At 37.5% G+C, this 20,625-nt stretch overlaps 1 protein-coding gene across 1 annotated transcript in view; it reads right to left on the bottom strand.

Moving 5' to 3' along the window:
* The window catches only part of LOC104471764 (choline transporter-like protein 1), a gene marked incomplete at both ends in the record, with an annotated part of 20,431 nt that extends 181 nt beyond the window's left edge, over positions 1-20,250 (bottom strand). Inside the window, 11 exons of the mRNA XM_010087240.1 lie at positions 506-742; positions 2,603-2,740; positions 3,810-3,893; positions 4,142-4,298; positions 7,280-7,445; positions 9,791-9,977; positions 10,854-10,981; positions 13,041-13,130; positions 14,948-15,117; positions 19,371-19,464; positions 20,140-20,250. Coding sequence (XP_010085542.1) covers positions 506-742; positions 2,603-2,740; positions 3,810-3,893; positions 4,142-4,298; positions 7,280-7,445; positions 9,791-9,977; positions 10,854-10,981; positions 13,041-13,130; positions 14,948-15,117; positions 19,371-19,464; positions 20,140-20,250 — 1,562 coding nt within the window. The remainder of the gene's footprint in view (positions 1-505; positions 743-2,602; positions 2,741-3,809; positions 3,894-4,141; positions 4,299-7,279; positions 7,446-9,790; positions 9,978-10,853; positions 10,982-13,040; positions 13,131-14,947; positions 15,118-19,370; positions 19,465-20,139) is intronic.
* Positions 20,251-20,625: the final 375 nt, after the last annotated feature.

Raw genomic sequence — 20,625 nt, 5'->3', positions numbered from 1 at the left:
GACTCCCGGTGTAAAGGGTCTGGTTGACATACTGGGCCCTCTGTTCCCCTCCAGAGGGAATCACCTATGACAATTACCCTCCTTTTTTTCTCAACAGAGGCAGTCACAATGTGTGGGGCCGACTGTCTCACCTTAGGCGACCCCCTGGGTGGACGTTCATCTTCCTCCCTATTTTCCTGGCCCTCTATCTGTTGTGTAAAGGCAATTGAGAGGGTGAGGAAGGCTGGGAGGGGATTCGCCTGCCCCCCCAGGCTGAGACCTGTTTCCATTCCCTGCCCCCCCGCTTCTCTTAGGTCCCTTCCTTCAGCCTGCTGGCAAGAGGGGAGGGGATCCTCTGCTTCTTGTGAAGCTTCCATCTCCTGCCTTTGTCTCAGGGATGGTAGGGTGAGGCTCCACGCTCCCTGATACTCACCATATCGAACTCATCTAGTGAGTTCACTCCACTGTCAAAACATCCATTTCATGGAACCATATCCTTAGACTTAGAGAGCAAGGGGAAACTTACCATGAGAACTTTATCCATGTAGAATTCCTTCCCAGGGCTCCCATCATTGTATTTTGTATCGATGGCAAAACATAAGAAAAGGACATCAACAACCATTTCATAAATAGAAAGGAAGCAGTGAGCAACCAGGAATGCAAAGAGGCAGACAATGATGAGTGGCAGCACCCAGATGGTGTAATCTCGCTGGTAATTCAGCAACATAATCCCAGCCAAACCTGTACTGCAGACAATCAGGACCTGAAGAAGAAAACAGAAGACAACTCCAATGGCAGAAGCCTTTTGATATTTTTGGATTGGTTTGATTTGTTTTTTTTTAGCCTATATGCTTCTTGCTCTGCCAGGAATAGAACTAGAAGTTACAGATGCTAGTGATAATGACATCTTTACCTCCTAGACTACCCACATCCCTGAGTATAAATGACATTTTATCCATTGGTCCAGCGTGTGCAAATTGGAATAGTTTCAAACACATCCTTCAACGTAAAGGTATTTTTCAGAGCTAATTACATTTTCATCCCTCCGTCATAGTTCCAGTGTTACAGAATATTCCTGTAAAAAATAACTTTATCCTGTCAATTATAAGAGCCCCAGAACCTGATGCTACCAATCAACTAAGGTGCAATTGGTTTTTTGGTTGGGGGGGAGGAGAAGGTAGGTCTTAGAAGATTGGTATGTTTTTCAGTTTGCTGATGTAAACAACTTCCAAGCTTGTCTTGTCTCTGTCTCATTTCCATACAGGTGAAAGTGTAGCAGAATTCATATGTGGCACTTCATGTAATAGTCTCCACAGAACTATACTATGTGCGAGGCCCTAAGGGATAAACTTCACTGGGCACCAGTTTGGTCTTTGGGAATAACAAAAGGACTAAAACCATTGTTGTGGCCACTCAATATTTTGAACATTGCTGAGCCTATTATTAGGAACTGCAGCTAAACATGAAATTGGAAAATAGGTCACCCTTACTGTATTATGAAAATATTGGGTTGGACTGCTAGTGGAGACAGGCTGGCAGCCTAGCACTGGTTTAGCTGATACTATTTTTTATATGCTGCTGTTCATGTTACCATTTTTGTCACCTGTGCATTTCTCTAATAATTTGAAAGACACGTTTTCAGGAAGCTGTTTCCTAACACCTTTCAGATTCCTCCCTAAAACATTATGTAATTTCATGGTCTCCCAAGCACCTATATCTTCATTATGTGTTTATTTCTTCTCACACCTTATTGATTTAATTAGTGGATTAAAACCCACTGTACCTTGACTTAATAAAAGTAGAGGAATGTAATAAGGAAGATAGTTCAGTCCAACCAACCATACTTAGGCACAGGTGATTTAAGTGCGTAGGTATTAATTGTTTTAGTAAAAAATGGCACAAAATCCTTCAAAGGATAGGAATAATTCACCGGATTAAGTTTCCATAAAGTACATGTCCATCAGCTGGAGATCCAAAAAATGCTGACTGACCACAGCAATTATTCTAGTCTCCTTTTAATTCTCAGAGTAGAGGTAACTTAGTTGCTTAAGCTGGCAGTTCCTCAGAGCAGGTTTCTGTACTACCTTCCGGGCCAAGTTTGTCATAAATGTTGATCAATAATGTGTTAATTTTCAACACAAACTTGGAGAGCCCTTACTAAAAAGAATTTAGAGGAAACACTTCCTTTCTGTCCTGGTTTTGTCTGGGACAGAGCTAACTTTCTTCACAGTAGCTAGTAAGAGGCTGTGTTTTGGATTTGTGTTGAGAAGGCTGCTGATAAGATACTTACAATTCTAGGTTTTAACCCCAAAACCAAACAGAAACTTAGAACTTCCAATCACTTTTCTTTTGACTCCCTAAAAATAAATTAATGCAAAAGGTGTCATCATCTTCAGCTATTCCTTTCTAATCACTTCTACTTAACATAAGTGGATCATCTGTTTATCCTCCCTATCCCGGACAGCCCCTTCCTGATATGATATGATATAATATGCAGCTAGATGTAATAAAGTGCATGCTAAGAAACAGGAATTTTAAGGCATTTCGTATTTGGGGTGCCAGCCTTTGCTAAGGAAAGCTTGCTACTATGTAGGTCTGGAACAACTGTATACAGCAGACATACCTTTCCTAGAAACAGCATAAAATCCCCAACTGTGTTTATGGCAGCCACTCGCAAAGCATTTTCCACTAGAATAACAAAGGCATCCTTTGCTGAGGTGCAGAAATTGGTGCTGTTGATAGCTGTGGCTGTATATGCATTCTGGGAAAAGAAGATTGAAGATTTACTCATGGAATGATCAGATATTTCAGATGGAGGTGGGGAAGGAGAGGGGCAAGATATGGCTTCTGAATAAGTCATGTAAGTCATATGATATTAATGAACAAATATTCCCTTGAGAGGTGTTGAATCAAGCAATATGTATCAGCTGACAGAGGACTATACAAAGTAGAAAATTACTATTCTTTCCTCCCTTGCTCATCACTTATGCATTAATAAGTTGATTCCAAAAAACTAATTAAACAGAATTTGCAATTTCTCTGCAGGAAGAAGTGAAAAGTGGTATAGCTACAGCAATTAAGTAGTTCGAAAAAATATTCTGGCAATATAAAAGAGCTTGAGAGTCATACAAGTCCACCAAGATAATTTCTAGATGCTTCACTAGCCTGCATTCAAGGTTAGCCAGGACAATTTTCAAGGATTACACTGTGTTTTTAAAAATGCTTTCTTCTGATTCTATTTTCTGTATTTCCACAAGCAAAAAAAATGAAAAACAGTGAAAAATACAATAGATATTTACAGATGTACTTAACAGAAGTGGAACCACAGGCCAATAAAACCTCTTTTACAAAGGTGTCTGACCAGACAGCATGTTGCAACCTGATACTCTTTTTCCACTTTGCAGATGATGATCACAACTTTCTATTACATACAGTTTTTCAATTGCATAAACCTTAAATATTACACCTAGAAAAGCTTCACCCTCTTTTCACAGCAAACACATTTTGAAATGCAGATGTAGTTTGACAGAGCGAATATAGGGGGAACCATCAGCAACCACTAAACAAATTGCTGTCAAGTTGACATACCATGTTTGCAGGGATGAATACTGGCTATTTTTCACCTTTGCAATGTAAACAAAGACTGGTGTAGGAACTTGCAGTGTAATTTAAGTAAGGGAGACAAGACTGTAGTACCATCATCCAAGTTCAGTTCCAAAGTACAATACATTATGTAACAGCCTCAGGCTGCATTCTGAGAATATATACACACACAAACACATGTATCTATATTATCAGCCCTTACATAAAACGAATACTGAAAAACTTACCTGATTTAAGTAGGTCAGGCACTTTTCTAGACACCAAAGGCAGCAAATGCAGGCTTTAAGCATACAGCGAGCACAAGCATTTTCCTAGAAAAGCACAGAATGTGGGAAAACAAAGAGTAAAAACAACAGATCTCAAGAAAACAGTATTTCTTTGTGTTTCAGTAACTGAGACTCAGCTTGGTGACTTAAGCAGTCCATCTCAGTTCTATGGTTCTTTAAAGACCAAATGTGCCAAAACAAGACATCCAGCCTCCTACACAGATTAAATTAAATTAGCTGTAAATGCATCAGGCCTTGAGTTTCAGTAAGAAAACTGAATCTGTTTCTCTTACTTTTCCTTTGAGTTGTGTATGAATATACATAAGAATCATTCGTGGTATCTTCACCAGTGTGATAATGAAAGACCCTTTTGCTACTGTTCCTAGGTGGTAACAAACAAGGCGATTAACAGATGCCAAAATAGGAGTAAATGGCAGATCCCTTTTCTCCCTGTCGAAAAGAGAAAAAGAATAAAGTAGAATGATCAATATGTACGTAACATCATTTAGAAATACTACAAATTCTCAGTAAAATAGCATGCAAAAGGAAAGTATTAACCTTACAACTAGCTTTCAGGGTATACTGCTCGCTCCTCACTGACAGTCTGCTCAAGTCACAGTTTTGGCTCTAATGCAGCAACGGGAACAGGATAAGGAATCAGTATGTCTTAAGGGTAGTCTTACAAGCAGTTTGCTGCATGACTGCTATTGCCAACTAGCAGATTCTATAAAACTACATTTGATGACGTGCAAATCAAGTATTAAACCTTAAAATAAGCTACTTTATTGGAACTTGTCTAGAATACTTTTAATCTAGCAGATGAATGCTCACTTTCACAGCTCTGAAGCAATTCCCTCTTAAAGTTTTTATTTATTTTTCCTACCAAAGAAGCCACTTCTAGTTCTCTCTCAAAGACCAGCTCTATTCAACATTTAAAGAATGGCTCTTTTCTTTGTTAGAAACATGAACATAATAATAAGCATATTAAAGGAACAAGTGCTAACATTCTGAACATTAAATAGCTCCCTAGCTTAGGAGAAAGTTACTTTCATGTGAGTTTCATTCAAGAAAAAAAAGTAGTCTTCATTTCATGAAACTAATGTCTGCATAACTTAATCCCGAGATGTTACTGATTAAAATATTTTTCTTCCAATTAACTTTTACAGCTCATGTGGGGGAAGCCAAATTCTATTCCAGTTTGGGCACAATCACATAAATGGTCTGAGCCTTACACCCAGGGGCAAACCATCCACTTCCTCCTTTTTGAGGTAAATATAACTGAGGGCAGAATCTGTAATGCAGAACACCTTGAACTCTGTTATTGCCTGAGTTAAAAGAAATCAATCTGGATACGGTGAATGAAAAGTGAGCACATGTAAAACATTTCTCCATGGATAACTTAGTCTCATTTGCTGTGGAAAGATGTTAATATGCAAAATAATGGGGAAGTCCAAATTAATGTCCTTTTCTTTCTTACTAAGTCACTTTTCAGATTAGAACTGTACCTTAAAATGCAAAAGAGAATAAAAATAGGGAGAAATAGGTATTTACTAACTTAAAATATAATTCTTGTTATAGAATGATAGGGTACAGTTAAAAGAAAAATCATTCACCCTCAGGTGATAGAAAAGACATAAATTTACAGCTGAAGCATACACATTGCTAAGCAATCTGTTTCAATGCAAAGTTATGCTCTCTGCTCTGTATTTTCCTAGTTCTTTACTCAATCTAGTTAAATTATTCACAAGATTACAACCGTGTAGCATCTTGTAATAGCTTTATAGCTGTATTTCATTGGTATATTGGAGGACTTCATCATTAAGAATATAACAGAATTTCTGTCAGCACAGTAAATTTTTTCCTTGCTTTTGATACTGTTTGTAAGACTAAGGCAGATAAGGAGTCAAAAGCAATTCAGACAGTAGTCTCAGTTAAAAAGACAAACCAATTAAATATTTGTGATCTGAATCATGCACTTGAAAAATTTCTGCATGCATTACTTAGAACCCCATTTTTTAAAAAAACAGACTCTTAAAAGCAGATGGTAAGAATAGAGTGTGGTTGCTGGATATCACTGGGAAATTTTATATCCAGTATTCTTCATATGAAAGGCTAATAACTTATACCAAAAAACACTAGCTAAACTACCTGTGTATTTAGGATACCAATGCTTTTTTTCTTGGGGATAGCACCACTCCAGCATCTTGGTTTTTCTTGCTTAAGTAAACCACCAGTGCTAAATAGCTTGTCACAATCATCTACTCATGCTGCTCTTTATTCAGAGGAGTTGTATTTATATTGTTTGAAAAAGACTTTGAGAACATCTGAAATAAAATTACTTATGCAGTTCCTGAACAATTATGTATTGGGTTTTTGGGTTGTTTTTTTATTTTGAAGAAATGTATGATGAACTACTAGATTTAGGACAACATGTGGAGAAGCTTCATTAAACTACACTTTTAAAAACCACGTATCAGTGTACTTGCTTCTTTTCTGTACCAAATATATTGCCATAGTTCTGCTCTACCTACCAAGATGTAATACTTCAGATCACTGAAGTACCATTTCTTCTCAAGAAATACTAACAAAGCATCTGATACCACAATTTTTTCTGAAAAAAACGCATCCTAAATGGCTAAAATAAGAACTTTAATTTTCACTTATTTAAGGTAAATTTTAAGCAAACGTAATTGCACAAAAGCTTTCAAATACTAGAGAGTAAAACCTCAAAGCTAAGTTTGCCGTTCTGTTTCTTACCTTGGTGAAGTAAAATTCTTGTGTCTGAAGGGTGGTAAAACCACTGCTTAATAATTAGTATTGCCTTCCTGAACAGCTAGCAGATACATGCAGGATAGTCAGCATAAAGTATACCCTGATACACAATTTAGTACACAAATATAGCAATGAAATATGGAGCTTCAATGCAAATATATTTTGTATTACTTTTTATTTGTACATGATCTTGTCAGAACCTATATGTAACTACTGAATCTAATATGATCTTAAGAAACCCCGTGTAAGAAAGATTAATGAAGCACTCTAAATAACTGAACGGGCACTGTTCTGCAATTAAAATAATAATAAATTGCTTTCAATATTTTTTGATCTCTACCGAGCTTATCAGCATGAATTATTATCATCACAGGTGACCTTCCAGATGCATGCTGCTTTGTAAACAACCATCCATGTCCGTACAATGTGCACAGGTTACAAGGCAAACAAGACTTCAAGTCCTAAATCTCAAGAGTACCATCTACAACCAGCAAAACAGATTATTTTAGGACTTCACATGATTTTAAAAGAGTCAATGAAATTCAACTGCTCTCCAGCTTTCAGGACAGAAGCAAGTATTCTCCCCAAAAGCTCTGTCCCTCATTATTTCTGCTAATTCTATTTCTAGGCTACTCACAGTAGACCTAAGTTGTCCTTACCTTGTAAAATAGTATGTCACAACAGCCCCTGCTACTGTCATCTGCTGACAGGCTAGAATAAACTCGCTGATCCAGATGAGTCCCACTACATGGTACCACCACATGTATTTCAAAGGACCTACCATCCGAAACTCAACAAATCCTTCTTCATTTGGGACAGGACTACCTAGAAATAAATGAGGGTAAAAAAGGAAATGGTGCTTACATCAACTCAGAAAGACAGATGCATATGATATTAGCAGTTCATAAACATGTACAGCAGAACCCCTCTAGCTTCTACTAATAGTTCTAAATGTCATGTTTAGGAAAATTGTTCATAAGAAATAGTTTTTGAGACAGTATAATGGCATTTGAAAAAGCACTAAAAAAAATATTCTGAGCATACTCAAAATCCCACAACACTTCTTTTGATTTTTAGCGACCTGGTGAAAATTTCAAAAACTAACCACCATCAAGTAGCAAAAATTCTTCTAATTAAACACAGAATCATAGAATGGTTTGGGCTGGAAGCGACCTTAAAGACCATTGAGTTCGAACCCCCCTGCCATGGGCAGGGACACCTCCCACTAGCCCACGTTGCTCAAAGCCTCATCCAGCCTGGCCTTGAACACCTCCAGGGATGGGGCATCCACAGCTTCTCTGGGTAACATACTAGAAGCCTGCTTCAGTCATTCTTAATTTCAGTCTGCTGATCTGTTGATATTACTCACACAGTGAGAAGAAATACTAAACTTCAAAGCTCCTCACATCCAGATGCCAACATTAACAATCACTTTTGTTTTCCTTATGGTAAGTTTTTGTGCATGTATTTCTACAATATTTGTAGCTTTAAAGGTATTACAGACATAAGGCGCAGCTTTAGAGATTCTAATGACTTCATACATTCAGAAATCCACTGACACTTTGTCTAACCTGAATAACGATACAATGTATTGATACTGACAGCACATGTCAGACCCTCCTAATAGAAGCTCTATTTCAACAGTTAACCCACATTGAGATGTTTTATCTTTAGAAGTTATGTGAACAGCTGATGAGATTCAGAAAAAGACTGAAAGTAACATCACACGTATAAAATTCTTACCTCAAAAACAATTGTTTTGACTTAGCATTGATTGCACCTTCTCCACCTTCTTAGCTATGGTTTTACTGTTACATACAAAAATACTATTTTCTTGTGAATAAACTGAACTATTAAAATAATTTCGATTTTAGTGAACAAGCTCTTTTTAAGTGTAGGTTTCTTCTCACACGGATAATGTACACTTTTTTAGTTCTCCTGGTTTGGAATGAAAAGCTCTGGCTCTACTTGCACAATTATTTTATTTAACTGATATCAGTGAAGATACTGAGTACATATAAAGCTAAAAGCATAAATCAGGCTTTGTATTATCAAGGCCAAGCAAAGAGTTCTGTCAGTAAAATATATTAGCCTAAATTCTGCTACAAATTTAGTCCTTGTGCAGTGGTCTTTAACTCACAGAGTGAAGCATAAGACTGAGACTTATTCAGTTTCAGAAGTGAACATTTTCTGCACATAGCCCAGCATGTAATGAAAATTTAAACATTCAACAGTAACAAGAGCAAGAACAAGTGAATTCTATTACTTCTATCCCTGGCTAAGAATTTAGGCTATGAAATCAAAAACACTTATTTTGTATTATCCTGAAATAGCTCAGTGACTTGAAAGACTGATACTTTTGGATCTGCAGTAAACAATAAACTCCAAAATTCTAATGTTTTAGTAATGCATGATGGTCTCTATTGCCTACAACTTACTGCAAAATAACACAGACATCTCCAAAGCAGTTGCTAGGTTTCTTTGCTGAAGGAACTTAGATTTGGACCTATAGGATCGACTAATTCCGGAAACTCTTGTCAGACCATGAACACAAACAAAGCTCTCGTCTTCTACGTCCTTCACAGCAGGCAGAAATTGAGAATAAATCAGCTACACTCAGAACACAGTGTAGAAAGAATAATCTCCCTAATAATCCTGAAAAATGCTGAAATAATAATACTGGACACTTAAGTTATGAACAAATGAAAACTAACTCGTGTATATTTACATTTTGGAGACAGTAATTGTGTGCAACAGCCTTTTCATTACTATGTCTTCATCTGTGTGAGTACTGGCTACAATACAATACCTTATGAGATTAGCTACAAGATTAGGAGGTTTTTAACCTGTTTGTCTACAGTTAGAGAGTATTATTTGAAAAATTGTTATAGTAGTCTTATTAATGGAGTCTTGCAGTTTGCAACACGCCAACTTGAACCAAACCTAAAAGACGGCCTAAGGCACAGTAACGTAATACTAGGAAGACAGACTCAAACACACAACAACTTTCTTGAAACAAATGTTTTGAAGACACTGAAGCAGACAAGAACAGAAGCACAATATGTGGGTTCTTTTTCCTAGAGTCTCCCACGTGCTTTTTAACCAGCTCTGCCTGAAACTATACAAAAAAGATGTCGAACTTTTTTAAAACAAGCCTGGTAGCTGCTTACCTGTAGTCCCCAGGAAAAGCAGGACTGTGATCCAGTATGTCCAGAAGAGGATAAGCACAAAGAATGTCCAAAATGGCTGGAAGACTAGCAGCGGCAGGTGAATGAAGACCTTGCCGGCCACATGGAACAAGGCAATGGTGAGAGCTACTCGTTTGCGCATAATTAACATTATCAAGAGCAAGATGACCTAGAGGGAGAAGTTTCCAAATCACATTTTAGAGAATTGAAAAATAAGCAAGCTATTATTTTGCACAGCTAGGATATTCAAACATGGCAAATAAGATCATAGGATCAAAATGTAAGACCTCTAGCAGCTTCTCCTGGTGATAAATTATTTTCCAAATTATACTTTTGGGGAATTCCAATCTCGTAATTATGTATTTGGAATCATCATCAGCTTCAGTGTGATTAAATAGACCAGATTTTACCTTCAATTACATTTTACAAACCAGTGAAACAAGAAGATTTAACAAAGAATACAATTTAACATTTGTATTTGAGCATGGTGTGGTGGTCTTGCCACAGAAGTTAGCCAAACATTATCAATTTTTAGTAGTAAGGTCAGTGACTCAGAAACCAACAGCAAGGCTTAAAGAAGATAAATTGGTCCAGTAATCAGCATCACTATTTCAGTTCACAATGATCCTCCTATAACTGGACAAATTTGGGAACGACTGATTTCAGAAGTAGGAATGGTCTAAGGACTTTCAAATAAACTGAAATGACTAAGTACCTCTGAACTGGGAACGTAAGAAAAATCTCATAAGTGAAATTGAACTGGGAGGCCAGTATTGTACCTATTCTTGGAAGTCCCTGTGGACATTTTACAGCAGAGAAGAGTAGCTGCAGAGTTAGGAACTTTCTCCTATGTCAAAACCAGACATTAGAGAACAATGCCTGGAAGTTAAAATAAATAAATAAATAAATAAATAAATCACTGCAACAGAGCTTGCAGTAGAAATAAACTCTCCAAAAATGTATGCAATATAAACCTTTCACCTGAAAAAAAGAGACCACCAGGAAGACAGAACAAGAAAATAATATAGTCATTAGCAAAGCGTACCGTGAAGACTGTAGCTGAAATGGCATAGATCAGGAGAGCCTGAAGATTATCTTTGGCTATTTGAGTCTCAACAGCATTGGCAGATATTCGTTGCTTAGCATAGAGCCACCACAGGACTCCTGTACCACCTATGTTTTAGAGAGAAAAAAAAAAGCACAAATGCAAGATGGTCTTTCTATGTGACAGTCATACTAACTAGTACCAAAGAAATTAAACAGTTTTTTCTTTATAGATCTAGTCTGCTATAGTATACTCAAAGGCACTGATACTTAACCCATCAGGAACTTCTGAGAAGTGCCTAGTTCCCCTCTGTTGCCCTCTTCTCAAGGGGATATACTCTTTTCACAGTCTCACCCCACTACAACCAGTTAAGAGACTTGCAGCTCTTTGACTCTGTATTTTAGGATGAAGTACATGAAGGGACTAGTTCATGAGGAACCCTAACAATGAAGATCACAGCCCTCATTAGACAGGCAAGAGGGAAACAAAAAGAAGAATAAAGAGTTAAATGGTAGGATGTATTGTATATAAATGTAGAATAACGTAGATAGTAAGAATTTAGGAGGGGGAACAGACAGGGACTTTTGGATTAGGATGCCAAATAAGATAAACAAAAGAAGGAGTCTACAACTCCTGGGAAGACTAATTGAGAAGGAACAGCCCTGATGCTGAAAACAGCACCTCAGGTTAATGACATGTAGCTACACCTGCATCAGACAATGTCTTGATCACTGGAAAATACATCAGTGAAAGGCACAGGAGGCCAATATAATGTGAGGTACTTTCCTCTAACCTCTGTTGCAAAATCCTAGCCTTATGGCCAGAATATCATTCTCCTATTCTAGCTACCTTTCCAAGGTAGAACTTCTCTTAAATACAGGACCTCAGCCTCTCGTGGAGATAACCACTCCTCTCTGATACAGTTTTTTTCTCTTTTGAGTATCCTGCTGCATTCTGTTGCTATTTCTAAATCAGATGCATAAGCTTATCTAGAGATAGTAAGTCTTTGATAAAGGTACTCCGTTCAGATCTGAAATGGAAGATGCTCTTTTGGCAGGTTCTAACAGTGAACAGAGAATAAGCAGTACGTCTCACAAATGACATGTTCTTATTCAGTGTGTGTAATGGATGTAATTTTTTAGAACATGCTAACAGATGGCAATAAGTCAATCAACTCTTTTATTCAACATAGTTGCTCAGCTTCTAAAGAGGACATAAATTAAAAAAAAAAACCAAACTATTTTTTCCTTTTCTGTAGTCACAGGTCCTGAGACCAGTAAGCAGAAAACCCAAGTGATCCTGAAAAAATAGATGGTCTGCTGATTTTTTTCCATCCCTTGTAGACATGAATTGCAAGAATTAAATTGCTAGTGCTTCCTAATTTGATTATTCTAACTTTGTTGCTTCTCTACAGTCATCTGCCCCTACATTTTGGCTTAGCTACTCAGTATCAACAATAGAAAACTATTTTTACAAAAGTAAAAGTTAATTTGATAAAGTAAGGCTATTTTCATGCAAGCTACATCATTTTGGATGAGACAATCTTTGGCCATTCCCAAGATGGCATGGCTGGTTGTATTTCATACATGACCTAGGTCATACAGGACTTTCTGAGTCATAAGGAAATACAAAGATTCGATTAGAAATGCTAGAAAAGCATCTTTACTTCCTCTCCTCAAGAACAGGTCTTAGATACACCTACAGAGCTACTCAGAGGACTAAAGGGACTGATGATGAACATGTCAGGGTTGTGACATCTACCTCCTAAGGTCCCCTGAGGCTGCATAAACGATAGTTGCCCTTTGATTCCTGCATGTTTGAGTATGCTCAGTGGGTAGTTATGCCGTCAGACACACCCAGACTAGCTGCCTTGCTGACATGTTTGGAAGGCAGGTTAAGAAGCAGGTGATGTTTAGGGCTGTGCTACAAGTGCTGTGGGCTCTAGTGAGATAGGCTGACAGGAAGCTTGCCAGCTAAGCAGGGTGTGCAGCAAATCTCTAAGGCGTGATATACTCTCTGGGAGAGGACTGCAATTACAAAGGTGGCATTTTTTATGTATGTCTTTCAAGGGACACAAAAGAAAGCTGAAGATGGTCCAAGATCTGTGCAGGATGTAGCTGGCGTGAGGACATGGAGCACAAAGATTAGAACTGGCTACTCAGAAACTGGGGGACAAACCAGACTTACCGAGTGATCCCAGAATGACAAGAATTGTTAAAATCCAGACAAGTACTCTTGAAATGTACCTGATTATAACCATCAAAATCATGGACAACACTGCAAAAGAAGACAAATAAAATAATCAGAGCAATTATTTCAAGTAGAAAAAGCCTTCCTAATTATCCCTCTGCATTAAAACAACTGTCTTCCAACAGCATTTTTAGACAGACTTTTTTTCTGAGGCTTAAAAACTCACTGCACAGATGGTTAAGGAAATAGGCACCTCTACAACTTCTGCTTTGATAACTGTTAACTTAAAAAAGGGGAGCACAAACACATTTACATGGTACATTAACTACAAGACATACTGTGTACAAACAGACAGAGACGTATTTAGACAATGACAAAACAGACAGCAAGACATGATAGTACTTGGAGTCTGGTAACATGAGCACACCTCCTGAGGACCAAAGTAGAATTTGCACTCAGATACACTTGTCAAAAAAGTGCAGATAATGTGGCGCCTGTGTATTCCAGAATGTCATGCCAGTAAAAATCAAAGAAATTATGACTTGATTTTCAACATTCAACACAAGTTCTTTAACACGTTTTGCTCATACAGTGCCACTGACATTCAGGAAATGCATGTTAAAAAAACTCTCTACAATCTCAGCCAACTAAGATTTAGTGAGTGGTGTGTAAGTGCACTTTTCGCATATATGTATTTGTGTACAGCACCTACATGAAAGCCACTGGAACCTGGATTTCTGTGTCACACAGTCTTACCCACTGTTTAAAAATAAATGAACTCTGTTTAATTATGAAGGTATGAAAAATATTTTTTAAATTAACTGTATGTAAAACTCTGTACTAACTTCTTACTTGAACTGAACAGTAGTATTCCTAATCAGCCATGAGCTTTCAGATTCAGAACAGTCTCTCCCGTCACTGCCAAATATGGCAACTGTCAAGACAGAAGAATAAACAGCTTTCCAGATACAGCTGAAAAGATACTCAATGGTCTTTTGTGGTTTTTTGGTTTCGGTTTTGTTTTTTAACTGCAAAGACAGACTGAAAACAAAGGACTTCTTTATTTGGTACAGCTTCGCAGGTTTCTTTCTAAACCACATGCTACTCATAAATATGGCTAGAGCCTCCTATTTTAAGATTTTTGATTTTATACTTGGCAGGAGTAAAATAGACTCATCAGGAAAGTAACTTATATGGGTGAGCAGCATTCCACCTTAGTTCACAAGACTTTGTTAGAACAGCACTTCAGCCTAGTGCAATGTGTCACTCTATAGGCCAGGGGCATCTCACAACTGTAGAAATCATGGAGCACCTCCGTACTGCCGGGAATTTCCAGGTCTTCAGACAAGGCTGAGATTTTTCAAAGGCTTGAAATTTTTAATTTTGCAGGAAGGGGAAAAAGGGGGTAACATACAATACAACAAAGTTTCTTGTTTTCCCTCTGAAAGATCGCATATCCCCACACAAGTATGTCAAATGAAACAAATGAAACCCCTACATTGTAGAAGAGTACATTTCTTACCCTGTCCCTTTTATTTGGAAAGGGTTATTTGGACTTGGGTTGTCAGAAGATGAATATTAGAAATGGGAAAAGGGAACACTATAATAAAATTAGGAGAATGGGGATGCTCTGTTAACTATACCAAAACTAATGTTGGCTAATCAGCAGCCATACATCCTCTATCTCATAAGCAGTGGAAGCGGGGAAAAAACAGGAGTGCATATGTATATTGCTTCTGAATAAGTTACCCAGCTGTCAAATAAAATTTTTAAACAGCATTCTGAACCATTTTCTAAGGGCTCGTTGCTACCATACATGTTTTTTGCTCATATTGTGGTTAGAGGGTGTTTACAATCTCCTAATGCAGTACTAAGAAATAGCTAGTAATGAGAAAAACAATTACCTAGTGATAACAAGCAAAGTCCCATTATAATCTCTTTGCTGGTCATAACTCCACTAATCAGCCTGTGTAAGACACTACTGTCACTGACAAAGGTGATCAGGGCCTCTGCAAACTTGGCATAGCAGGAAATGTTCACAGGAGCACAGCGATGGAAGAATGGAATAGGTGCACTGGTGACACAAGAAAAAAAAAATCAGAAAAAAAAATTACTCCCACTTAATATAAATGCCACATCAACACACAAATGAAAGGTGAATAGATGCAACCATTCCACCCTCATAACATCATAACCAGAAACCATGTGCTGAATGTACACGTGCTGCTGGAATGAGGATGATCATAATGGGAAGTGATGCAATTCTTACAAGTAACCCTGTGAGGCTGGAGCGCACAATCCAACAGGAAATTATTACCCTCCCACCCTTAAACAGCAAAGCTTAGAAAATACATGTTCCTACTTCTGCTTAAATGTCTCTCACTTAAGTGTCAGGTGGTGAACCAGGAGCTGAAACAATGCCTTTCACTCATTTTAGAATGGAATACTGGCCCATACTTGCAGCAAAAGAAATCCCAAAATGACAATACTCTTGCAAGAATACATTTTACGCTAAAAGACATCAGCATTTACAACTCCTGATAAGCAAAATCAACTTATTTATCCTTAGTCTTTCCCCATACCAAACTTGCTCTTTTTTTGAAGATTACAATCAGTGTTTACTTTCATTAACTTTGTCAAAATGATGCACTTCTCTGAAAAACATGCAAAGATGCCTCTCTTGTTTCATTATTCCTGAGCTTTTTTGTTAGCATCCTTCCTAAAAATACTGATGCTAAGCACTAAACTTTGCAGAATGCTCAGCAGAACCTATTATCAAGTCGCCCACAGGAAGATACAAGAGAGCAAAAACCCAACTTTAAAAGTGGGTCATTTTGTTTTTCAAACATTTCCCTTTAAGTAGCTGCCTTTTTTGCTCATAAACTATGTCAGATCTCAAAGTGGCCTATTACATCTTTTGAGCAATCTTCCCAACTACACTTTGACATGTTCCATGAATTACATGATCCTTCCTGTAATTGGATCCAATGCAAGAAATGTTTTCTGTATTAAGTCGGTCTTTCCTTCTAACCTCCATATTTGTTTTGCCCTGCCCAATCTTCCTTATTTAAAAGATTTCAGTGGACTGTAGCAGCAATGCACATAATCTTTTGCAGTTTCCCCATTTCAGCAATAACCCATAAACCAGCAATTTTTTGTACTCAATAACTATTTGTTAAGCCTAAGACTTCCCAAAATTCCAACCATCATTTTAAACATGCAGTGAGTAAACCAGCTGGCTTAGGCATATCCCTTCTATGCATTGGCTTTGGAGAGAAAAAGACAACATGCTGAAAACCATTAGTGTGTAATTATCCTGTACAGAATTTGGGATAAATTATGATCACCTGCCACACATAGGTAATCAGTAGTTTTGTTTGAAGTGACTGAAGATTCTGAATTATACGGTTTTAAACTTACTGTGCTGAGTAGGTAAATGCATTTGGAGATGCTCATATTGGTGGTCTACTTTTGGGTAGTGATGAAGGCAGCAGTTAAGTACAGCAAATTAGTCACAGTTGTTAAAAACCAAATTAAACACAAAATGATGGCTGCCCTATCTAAAAGGTGGCCCATGTATCCTCTCAGCCTCTTACAACATAGCCTATTCTGAAATGTGCAGCGTACTGCAGTTTATTATACACAGTAATACTGGAAAAGACTGAAATTTGAGAGGTTTATTTCATTGTTAACTGCTCCAACTTTGCAGAAAGCATAGAGCATTTAGAAGTTGTCAATATTAGTAACAAAGCTCAAATTTTGAGCTGGGAGTAGGCAATGGACTGCCATTGCTGCATCCAAATACAAAAATATCCATCTTGAAAAGGGATCAAAATACTATTAATACTGATCAAAATACAAACCAACAGAGGAAGACACCCTTTTTGCATACCAGAGTTTATATTAGTCATCTGACATCCCTTAAACTCTAGAAATTTCAGTACACATTTTAAGTTACCTATTTTCATGTGCAATAATTAATGTCTAGCTTTGTTGTAATTAATTAAAAAATACGTTTAGTGGTTCCTACAAGCTTTGAGTAAATGGGACTCCTGGGAATCCACCTTATGAGATCTGCTGCTGTTTCAGTGGTTCTAACTGAAACAGTAGGCAAGCTAAGGTGCCTTGTTTAATAAAAAATACAATAATAGATCTATTCTCCATGACTTGTCCTATTTTATATGGCCTCTTGATTATAACTTGGTATATTACATACTGAAATGGAATTACAAGTTTCTGAGAATAACAACATGATTAATCATGAATAAGAGCAAGTAAAGTTCAAGCCAGCAGAAGATGGTGTTAAAAATTGTATTTTTTAACTCAAATGAAGTTAAGAGAGTCATCTGATTGTTCAAGTATTAGATTTCAGAGGACAGCTTTTTCCTCTCACTACTACACTTGGGCATACACAGCAACCTCTGTGTGGGGAGCTTGGCTGAAATGCCACTGCTAGCTGCTCTTTGTAACTTCTACAGGGCAGCCCCTTGGCACAGCTCAGCACAGCTGGATGACAGATAAACACTGCAAGGAAAAGATGGATAGGTTTTCCTCTAGGGTCTTCTAAACAGTGGAGTCATGCTCTATAGAAGCTGAAATATGCTAGGTACAGTTTCTGGAAAGAACATGTATCACTGGCTGCATGGCTATGCTACGCTGCTGTGTCAAAGTTGGACGTAATGTCTTGAAGCTGGAGGATCAGAGTCCCTTGAGAGGTGGATCTTCAACAAAAGGGCATGAGGAAGCCTGGTCAAAGAGAAAACATCAAGGGACAGTCCTCACAGCATACCCTGCCTCCACCTCATGGACCTAATGAGAATCAGATGATGGTTCATACTTACGACAGATCAAATCTGAGAACAGGGGTGTTAGGTAAGTTCTCCCCGAATGCCTCAGCCTACAGGGCAGTGGGTTTTCATTTGTTTGTCTCCACAGGATTCCATTTCCCCTCCAAACTACACTAATTTACTCAAACAATGTAACTATAAAAATCTGAAAAACAGAGTGGTTTACAGATATAATATTGGCCTTTTTTTTCCTTAGGGCATTAAGTTCAGGCTTTTCAATCTCAGAAATATTTGAACATATTGTACATTTTATTCATATAAAATAAAAAAGGGGAAATACTCCACCTATGCAATAACTTTTCAAAAATAACTCCTGAGACAGATTTAGTGAGGAATCTACACACTGTCATTAGAACTCTGACACACTGTTTTAACCTTCTGTTTTCTTATTCATTCAGACTGAATGATATGGGAACACACAGTGAGGAAAGTCAATATAATTCTGGCAAAAATTAAGACTGACAAGCTTTTTCATTATGCAAGCTGGCACTGAAGTTTTCATTTGTTTTTGTATCACAGCTATAACAGCTGGCTAGCTGCATGTAATATTAATCTTAAAGTGAAAAAAAAAAAAGTTAATATTCCAGCTGCTACTTATTGTCACTACAATATAAAAAAAAATATTCACTGGAGGGGCTACGCAAGAGAGACTTCAAATCAGAGTTTTTAGAACTGACAAATTATAACATTTAATAAAACCATAGAAAAGACTCTGCAGTTACAATCCTCTACTGAATACATCTGAGAAGCTAAACTTTGAGAAAACAATGTGATTCTTCTTGAGTGAGTGGAATTACTGACAGAAGTGTGTGCACAACAGCAAACAGATCACTTCTTTCTCAGTAGTGCTCATCTCCACAGTTCCAGCCAGCACAGCTAGCAGGGTTTCTGGAGCTATGAACTTGCTATCCTACTTCACAAAAAGCAGTCTAATATAATAAGTCTAATAAAACTCAAATTGATCTGTTTATAAAATACAGCCCTCTTTTGGTAATTATTATGTCCCCATATCCTTTCAGTCATTTGGGACTGAAAGAATGACAAACGAAGCAATTTGCTAAATCTGACTGGCTGAGGTAAGGTATAAGAAATGGATACTGCAGAGAGCTACGTGTCAATATATCCTTTTTCCTCCCAAAGATCTAAAGTGCTCCACAATTGTCTCTGATCTGTACTGCTGACAGGCAGCTGGCTGTAAGGTGAAAGGCAGTAAAACAGCTGATACTAAGCACAGCATCAGTTACATGAGGTAAAAGAGAACTTGAAGACACCAGCTCAATATTCTCAGTAAGACGTGCATGGATAGTTTGGGTTTTTCTTTAAGAGTTGTTTTGACAGTCTTTTAAAAACATGTGGCCATAATACACTAAAACATCTACCTGTAAGAATAAATCTGTACTACATACTTTCTAAAGCACTGTTGTGAACACAACAAATCTCCGCTCCCTTCACCCCCAATCAGACAAGATGTTAATATTACCTCTCCGGAACAGGATATTTAGGACATAACTTGGCGGCCCTTGGGTCTGTAGTGTATTCCGATGGCTGTAGTTCATAGCTACATAGAGAAGATCCTGTTGAGAGGAAAAAGAAAAAACAGGTCGATGTGGAAAAAAAAATCAAATATTCTTATTCTTTGCAAATGGTATTAAAACTGATACAGGTCCTGATTCTGCAGCTCCTCATGTCATTACCACAAAGTTATGCTACAGTTCCTCCTGTAATGGAACAGTGAATCAAGCCCAACACAGGCTTCAGTGTAACAGAATTACACTCTCCATCTAGCTCTGGGTCTTCCAACATTTGTGTATTCCAGTGGAAAAGGCTAATTCACAATGCAGTGTAAAAGAGGACAGAAAGCACTTTAAAGTCACCCTCCCTTGCTACTTCATCATGCTTTTTCTTGATCATTTTTAGTGTATGAATATTGCATAAGACAACTTTCATTACAGAAAGAAAACATTCAACTGGGTTGGTTGGGTTTGGTTTATTGGTGGTTTTTTGGTGTGCTTTCAAAATACAACCAGTCTATAGACTTCAGGGAGAAGAACAAAGGAACCAAATTCCTGAAGTTAGAAAGTTGTCTGAAAAATAACACAAGCTCTGCATTAGATGTCTAAAACTTTTAATGAAGCTGAACTCTCTCCACAAACAAATTGGTACAGCACAATAAAGTTTCCTACAACAAAATTCAAACATAATTTAAAGTTTTCTTAGTACCTGACACTTGCCTAATGGAATTACATTACCTGGACAGATCTCTTTCCATCTGTCTATAATCAAGGTACTGAACATCTGAGCCAATGCTTCTAGAAATATGGCAACTGCCAAATTAGATTGGAACACCAGTTTCCCAGACACTGGAGGAAAAGGTAAGAAAGACTCCAATTGTGTAAGCTGCCTATCCAAAGATGAGTTTCTTCCCAAGCTTGTTTGTTAACAGGTTGCTTACTGGACACATAGCCTTTAGTATTCTTTTTTTCCTACATAATAACCTAAAGACATTTTGATCATCCCTATAAATATTCAATTCTTTCCATTAAGAAAGTCTCCTCTCCAGAAATGCTTTGTAGCAGAGAGTTCTACAAACTGGATCTGGATAATACATACACAACTTTATCCAAACTAAACCAAGACTTTTAACAAACAGCCTTATCAGCCTTATCTTTGCCTATGTGACATCAAACAGGAGCATTTTTTGTAGAAACGGTAGATATTATTTGCAGAAATCTTGT

This window comes from Pterocles gutturalis, unplaced genomic scaffold (assembly GCF_000699245.1).
Source record: "Pterocles gutturalis isolate BGI_N339 unplaced genomic scaffold, ASM69924v1 scaffold1096, whole genome shotgun sequence".
NCBI classification, from domain to species: domain Eukaryota; kingdom Metazoa; phylum Chordata; class Aves; order Pterocliformes; family Pteroclidae; genus Pterocles; species Pterocles gutturalis.
This window is presented reverse-complemented; position numbering and strand designations above follow the sequence as displayed.